This window comes from Coregonus clupeaformis, unplaced genomic scaffold (assembly GCF_020615455.1).
Source record: "Coregonus clupeaformis isolate EN_2021a unplaced genomic scaffold, ASM2061545v1 scaf0026, whole genome shotgun sequence".
Classification (NCBI taxonomy): Eukaryota; Metazoa; Chordata; class Actinopteri; order Salmoniformes; family Salmonidae; genus Coregonus; species Coregonus clupeaformis.
Window position 1 is genome coordinate 50001 of NW_025533481.1, and position 7593 is coordinate 57593.

Here is a 7593-nt window from a genome sequence, read left to right on the forward strand (position 1 = left end):
CAAAGCTGCCCTAGTTTCTAGTGTGGAACAGAGAGTTGATATCACAATGTGTTGTTCCCCCACCCACTGTGTTTCTGACACAGGAGTGTTCTGAGGAAAAGCGCTGCTCGGAAGAAATGGTGAAAGGGAAATGAAACTTCCTACTTCAAAGCATTATGGGTAAATCAAAATAGCGAGGCATCCAACCTTCCATCCATCTATCCTGCACGCAAGCACACACACACACACACACACACACACGCACGCACGCACGCACACACACACACACACACACCCCCCCCCCACCTACCGATGGTGCAGTGTTCTCCATTCCAGCCCTGGTGACACTGACACTTGCCATCCTTGCAGGTTCCATGTTTGATGCACAGTGGGTTACACACTCGCTGGTCACACCCGATGCCTGTCCAGCCCTCCTCACAACGACACGCTCCGCCCAAACACACACCGTGGGTCCCGCAGTCCACAGAACACACCTCTATAGGGAGGGAGGAGAGAGAGACGTAAAGAGTTACACAGCTCCAAAACCCTACTGTCAATGGGGTTGAGTTCGGCATAACTACTAGAGTTAGGGTAAGCCACGGGGTAGCTTGGATTAGGGTTAAGATAAAAGGCAAGGAGGATTGGGCAATATTTAAGAATTGGGTTACCCACAGCGGTAAATGTAGGTGGGTAGAGTAAGGCAGGGTTAGGGGTACAGAATATGGTTCTACTGACCACAGAGCAGTCTGCCATCCAGTTAGGGTTAGAGTAGGGTCAGGGTCAGGGGGCAGAAAGAAGACCAAGAGAGGAAAGAGATATGATTTACTGAACAGAGCAGTTGTCCCATCAGAGGGTTAGAGGTCAGGATCAGGGTCAGGGGTTACAGAATCTGGTTCTACTGACCTACAGAGCAGTCTGGTCCCATCCAGTTGCGGTCACAGCTACAGAGGCCAGTGTCTGGTATGAATGCCCCATGGCCATGGCATTGGTCTGGACACTGTGGCCGCTGCAGCTCACAGTGTGGGCCACCCCAGCCGGGCTTACAGTGGCACTCCCCATTCACACAGATACCATTACTAGAACAGGTGGGGTCCAGGCAGTCCACTACAGAGAGAGAGTGGAAGAGATAGAGAGAGAGTGAGAGGGGGAGAGTGAGAGGGGGAGGGAGGGAGAGAGAAAGGGAGAAAAGAAGGAGAGAGAAAGAGGAAGAAAGAGAGGGGAGAGAGAGAGAGAGAATAATGTTTAAAATACTGAGAAATACTAGCTTCGTGATTTTTATAGCATCTCGTGATACACGTTAGTAATTCTCTTCACACAGCCTTTCACAGGCATTTAATAAGTCAATACTTTTCACTCAGAAGGCTGCGTTTCCTCACGTATAACCTTCCCTGTATCTTAGTGTGTGTGTATTAATGCACTGGGGATAAGCTGACATTGGCAGGCTGGCTGACAGGCAGATGTAAGTATGAACAGTGAGTGAAAACCAATTTGACAAATTACCCCCTCCTGGCAAACTATAAGCCCCCACTCCCCTCCTCCTCCTCTCCTCCTCCTCTCATTCGCCAAGTCTCCCTAACTCCCTCTGTTCGACACCTCCCCCCTCTCTCTTCCCACTTCTTTACCTCTCCCTCTCTCCTCCAATCCCCCTTTCCTGCTGCTGACTACCCACTCCCTCCCCTTCCCTTCCTCCCCCAGCGCTCCCTCTCTCCACCTGTCTAAAACCTCCTTCCCCACTCATTTTCACACGCTGCTGTCTGGGCCCTCCATTCTGTTGGCGAGGCAGAAATGGAGGGTCACAAGTATAGATTTATTTGTCATCGCCACTTCAGGTAAATAGTTTGAGTGACTCGGGTGTGATGAATATCACATTTAAGAGAGAGAGAGAAGGGGGAAAAAGGTGGATAAGAAAGAGAGAGGGGGAAAGGAAGTGGTAAATGAAGAGTGGAGGAAAATGCTGACCCTGTTTTCTGCCCTCCTCTGTGGCTCTGCTTCTATCTGTCACTTCTCTCTCTTTCTCTCTCTCTCTCTCTTTCTCTTTTCATCCCTCTACCTCTTTTCTCCTCTATCAGACCGATCACTCCCTTTTCTGCCCACTCTTAGCTCAGATCTCAAGCCTCCCTCCCACTCCCCCCACTCCCCAGATCTCCAGAGTTAATGTGTAGAAGGCTGATCCGTCTTAACAGGATCAATAGAACAGATTTAATCCCTTAATCAAACATGTGATTCATCTGGCTGCTCCTCCATCCTTCATGTGTTTATAGAGAAACACAACGTGACCACTGGGGAGGCGGAGGACGCTATGATGAGCTGGGACTGGGAGGCTGCTGATAACTGCTGTGTGTGTGTGTGTGTGTGATTGTTGAGTGTAAGGAGCACTTAGCTACAAACTATACCTCTTCCATTCCATCACACACTCCCTGACACAAACTACCCCTCCACACACACACATCCACCAACCCACCCACCTTCAAACACACACTCCCTCCCCTCACCTTTGGCACAGTTGTCTCCCTTGTACCCCAGGGAGCAGACACAGGTCCCGCCAGTGCAGGTCCCATGTCCACTACAGAGAGGGTCAATACAGTGGGTGGTGGGGACGGCACACTCTGCTCCCTTCCATCCACTGTAGCAGATACAGGATCCCTTATCATACTGACCATTACCACTACACAGCACTGGACACGCCTCCTGGAGAGGGAGAGAGAGAGAGAGAGAGAGAGAGAGAGAGAGAGGGGGAGAGAGAGAGAGAAGAGAGAGAGAGAGAGAGAGAGAGAGAGAGAGAGAGAGAGAGAGAGAGAGAAGAAGAGAGAGAGAGAGAGGAAAAGAGAGAGAGAGAGGGAGAAATAGAGAGAGAGAGAGAGAGAGATAGAGAGAGAGAGAGAGAGAGAGAGAGAGAGAGAGAAGAGAGAGAGAGAGAGAGAGAGAGAGAGACAAGAGAGAGAGAGAGAGAGAGAGAGAGGAGAGAGAGAGAAGAGAGTAAGAGAGAGAGAGAGAGAGACAGAGAGCAGAGAGAGAGAGAGGAGAGAGAGAGAGAAAAAGAGAGAGAGAGAGAGAGAGAGAGGTAAGAGAGAGAGAGAGAGAGAGAGAGAGAGAGAGGGAGAGAGGGTGGAGAAGGAAAGATAGAAGGTATAGGTATAAAGAGGTGGTCAGAGAACAGTATGTCTGATGGTCATAGCAGAGTAAATAACAGTATGTCTGATGGTCATAGCAGAGTAAATAACAGTTTGTCTGAGGGTTATAGAGTAGTAACAGGCGTATGTCTGAGGGTAGAGAAGTAATATATAGTTTATCTGATGGTCATAGCAGAGCATATAACAGTATGCCTGAGGGTCATAGCAGAGTAAATAACAGTTTATCTGATGGTCATAGCAGAGTAAATAACAGTATGTCTGATGGTCATAGCAGAGTAAATAACAGTTTGTCTGAGGGTCATAGCAGAGTAAATAACAGTATGTCTGAGGGTCATAGCAGAGTAAATAACAGTATGTCTGAGGGTCACAGCAGAGTAAATAACAGTATGTCTGAGGGTCAGAGCAGAGTAAATAACAGTATGTCTGAGGGTCACAGCAGAGTAAATAACAGTTTATCTGATGGTCATAGCAGAGTAAATAACAGTATGTCTGGAGGGTCACAGTAGAGTAAATAACAGTTTATCTGATGGTCATAGCAGAGTATATAACAGTATGTCTGAGGGTCACAGCAGAGTAAATAACAGTATGTCTGAGGGTCACAGCAGAGTAAATAACAGTATGTCTGATGGTCATAGCAGAGTAAATAACAGTATGTCTGATGGTCACAGCAGAGTAAATAACAGTTTGTCTGAGGGTCATAGCAGAGAAAATAACAGTATGTCTGATGGTCATAGCAGAGTAAAATAACAGTACTGGTCAGGAGAATGTGAGGGTCATAGTGGAGAATAGAAATAACAGTATGTCTGAGGGGTCATAGCAGAGTAAACTAACAGTATGTCTGATGGTCACAGCAGAGTAAATAACAGTATGTCGATAGTTGATAACAGTATGTCTGATGGTCATAGCAGAGTAAATAACATTATCTAAGAAAAAAAAAAGAAAAGAAAAAGAAGAGAAAAAGATGTTGAGTAGCAGAGTAAATGACAGTATATCTGATGGTCATAGCAGAGTAAATAACAGTATGTCGAGTGTAGTAGCAGAGTAAATAAAGTATGTCTGAGGGTCATAGCAGAGTAAAAAGGTAGTCTGATGGTCATAGCAGAGTAAATAACAGTATGTCGAGGGCATAGCAGAGTAAATAACAGTATGTCTGATGGTCATAGCAGAGTAAATAACAGTATGTCTGAGGGTCATAGCAGAGTAAATAACAGTATGTCTTAGGGTCATAGCAGAGTAAATAAAAGTATGTCTGAGGGTCATAGCAGAGTAAATAACAGTATGTCTGATGGTCATAGCAGAGTAAATAACAGTATGTCTGAGGGTCATGTTAGCAGAGTAAATAACAGTATGTCTGATGGTCATAGCAGAGTAAATAACAGTATGTCTTAGGTCATAGCAGAGTAAATAAAAGTATGTCTGAGGGTCAGTAGCAGAGTAAATAACAGTATGTCTGATGGTCATAGCAGAGTAAATAACAGTATGTCTGAGGGTCATAGCAGAGTAAATAACAGTATGTATGATGGTCATAGCAGAGTAAATAACAGTATGTCTTAGGGTCATAGCAGAGCAAATAAAAGTATGTCTGAGGGTCATAGCAGAGTAAATAACAGTATGTCTGATGATCATAGCAGAGTAAATGAAGTATATCTGATGGTCACAGTAGAGTAAATAACAGAATGTCTGAGGGTCATAGCAGAGTAAATAACAGTATGTCTGATGGTCATAGCAGAGAAAATAACAGTATGTCTGAGGTCATAGCAGAGTAAATAACAGTATGTCTGAGGGTCATAGCAGAGTAAATAACAGTATGTCTGAGGTCATAGAAGAGTAAATAACAGTATGTCTGAGGGTCATAGCAGAGTAAATAACAGTATGTCTGAGGTCATAGCAGAGTAAATAACAGTATGTCTGATGGTCACAGCAGAGTAAATAACAGTTTTCTGAGGGTCATAGTAGAGTAAATAATATGTCTGAGGGTCATAGCAGAGTAAATAACAGTATGTCTGAGGGTCATAGCAGAGTAAATAACAGTATGTCTGATGGTCATAGCAGAGTAAATAACAGTATGTCTTAGGTCATAGCAGAGTAAATAAAAGTATGTCTGAGGGTCATAGCAGAGTAAATAACAGTATGTCTGATGGTCATAGCAGAGTAAATAACAGTATGTCTGATGGTCATAGCAGAGTAAATAACAGTATGTCTGAGGGTCATAGCAGAGTAAATAACAGTATGTCTGATGGTCATAGCAGAGTAAATAACAGTATGTCTTAGGGTCATAGCAGAGTAAATAAAAGTATGTCTGAGGGTCATAGCAGAGTAAATAACAGTATGTCTGATGGTCATAGCAGAGTAAATAACAGTATGTCTGATGGTCATAGCAGAGTAAATAACAGTATGTCTGAGGGTCATAGCAGAGTAAATAACAGTATGTCTGATGGTCACAGCAGAGTAAATAACAGTATGTCTGAGGGTCATAGCAGAGTAAATAACAGTATGTCTGAGGGTCATAGCAGAGTAAATAACAGTATGTCTGAGGGTCACAGCAGAGTAAATAACAGTTTATCTGATGGTCATAGCAGAGTAAATAACAGTATGTCTGAGGGTCAGAGCAGAGTAAATAACAGTTTATCTGATGGTCATGAAGCAGAGTAAATAACAGTATGTCTGAGGGTCAGAGCAGAGTAAATATATGTCTGATGGTCATAGCAGAATAAATAACAGTATGTCTGATGGTCATAGCAGAGTAAATAACAGTATGTCTGATGGTCATAGCAGAGTAAATAACAGTTTTTCTGAGGGTCACAGCAGAGTAAATAACAGTATGTCTGAGGGTCATAGCAGAGTAAATAACAGTATGTCTGAGGGTCATAGCAGAGTAAATAACAGTATGTCTGATGGTCATAGCAGAGCAAATAACAGTATGTCTTAGGTCATAGCAGAGTAAATAAAAAGTATGTCTGAGGGTCATAGAAAGAAATAACAGTATGTCTGATGGTCATAGCAGAGTAAATAACAGTATGTCTGATGGTCATAGCAGAGTAAATAACAGTATGTCTGAGGTCATAGCAGAGTAAATAACAGTATGTCTGATGGTCATAGAGAGTAAATAACAGTATGTCTTAGGGTCATAGCAGAGTAAATAAAAGTATGTCTGAGGGTCATAGCAGAGTAAATAACAGTATGTCTGATGGTCATAGCAGAGTAAATAACAGTATGTCTGAGGGTCATAGCAGAGTAAATAACAGTATGTCTGATGGTCATAGCAGAGTAAATAACAGTATGTCTTAGGGTCATAGCAGAGTAAATAAAAGTATGTCTGAGGGTCATAGCAGAGTAAATAACAGTATGTCTGATGATCATAGCAGAGTAAATGACAGTATATCTGATGGTCATAGCAGAGTAAATAACAGAATGTCTGAGGGTCATAGCAGAGTAAATAACAGTATGTCTGATGGTCATAGCAGAGTAAATAACAGTATGTCTGAGTGTCATAGCAGAGTAAATAACAGTATGTCTGAGGGTCATAGCAGAGTAAATAACAGTAAGTCTGATGGTCATAGCAGAGTAAATAACAGTATGTCTGAGGGTCATAGCAGAGTAAATAACAGTATGTCTGAGGGTCATAGCAGAGTAAATAACAGTATGTCTGATGGTCATAGCAGAGTAAATAACAGTATGTCTGAGGGTCATAGCAGAGTAAATAACAGTATGTCTTAGGGTCATAGCAGAGTAAATAAAAGTATGTCTGAGGGTCATAGCAGAGTAAATAACAGTATGTCTGATGGTCATAGCAGAGTAAATAACAGTATGTCTGATGGTCATAGCAGAGTAAATAACAGTATGTCTGAGGGTCATAGCAGAGTCAAATAACAGTATGTCCGATGGTCATAGCAGAGTAAATAACAGTATGTCTGAGGGTCACAGCAGAGTAAATAACAGTATGTCTGAGGGTCAGAGCAGAGTAAATAACAGTATGTCTGAGGGTCACAGCAGAGTAAATAACAGTTTATCTGATGGTCATAGCAGAGTAAATAACAGTATGTCTGAGGGTCACAGCAGAGTAAATAACAGTTTATCTGATGGTCATAGCAGAGTAAATAACAGTATGTCTGAGGGTCAGAGCAGAGTAAATAACAGTATGTCTGATGGTCATAGCAGAGTAAATAACAGTATGTCTGATGGTCATAGCAGAGTAAATAACAGTATGTCTGATGGTCATAGCAGAGTTAATAACAGTTTGTCTGAGGGTCATAGCAGAGAAAATAACAGTATGTCTGAGGGTCATAGCAGAGTAAATAACAGTATGTCTGAGGGTCATAGCAGAGTAAATAACAGTATGTCTGATGGTCATAGCAGAGCAAATAACAGTATGTCTTAGGTCATAGCAGAGTAAATAACAGTATGTCTGAGGGTCATAGCAGAGTAAATAACAGTATGTCTGATGGTCATAGCAGAGTAAATAACAGTATGTCTGATGGTCATA

At 42.8% G+C, this 7593-nt stretch overlaps 1 protein-coding gene across 1 annotated transcript in view; it reads right to left on the minus strand.

Annotated features, from left to right (window-relative positions):
- LOC123483101 (teneurin-2-like) overlaps positions 1–3809 on the minus strand; it is a gene marked incomplete at its 3' end in the record, with an annotated part of 9015 nt that extends 5206 nt beyond the window's left edge. The window contains exons 1-4 of the mRNA XM_045212579.1: positions 3777–3809; positions 2472–2667; positions 883–1083; positions 290–475 (exon numbers count right to left, since the gene is read on the minus strand). Coding sequence (XP_045068514.1) covers positions 290–475; positions 883–1083; positions 2472–2667; positions 3777–3809 — 616 coding nt within the window. The remainder of the gene's footprint in view (positions 1–289; positions 476–882; positions 1084–2471; positions 2668–3776) is intronic.
- Positions 3810–7593: the final 3784 nt, after the last annotated feature.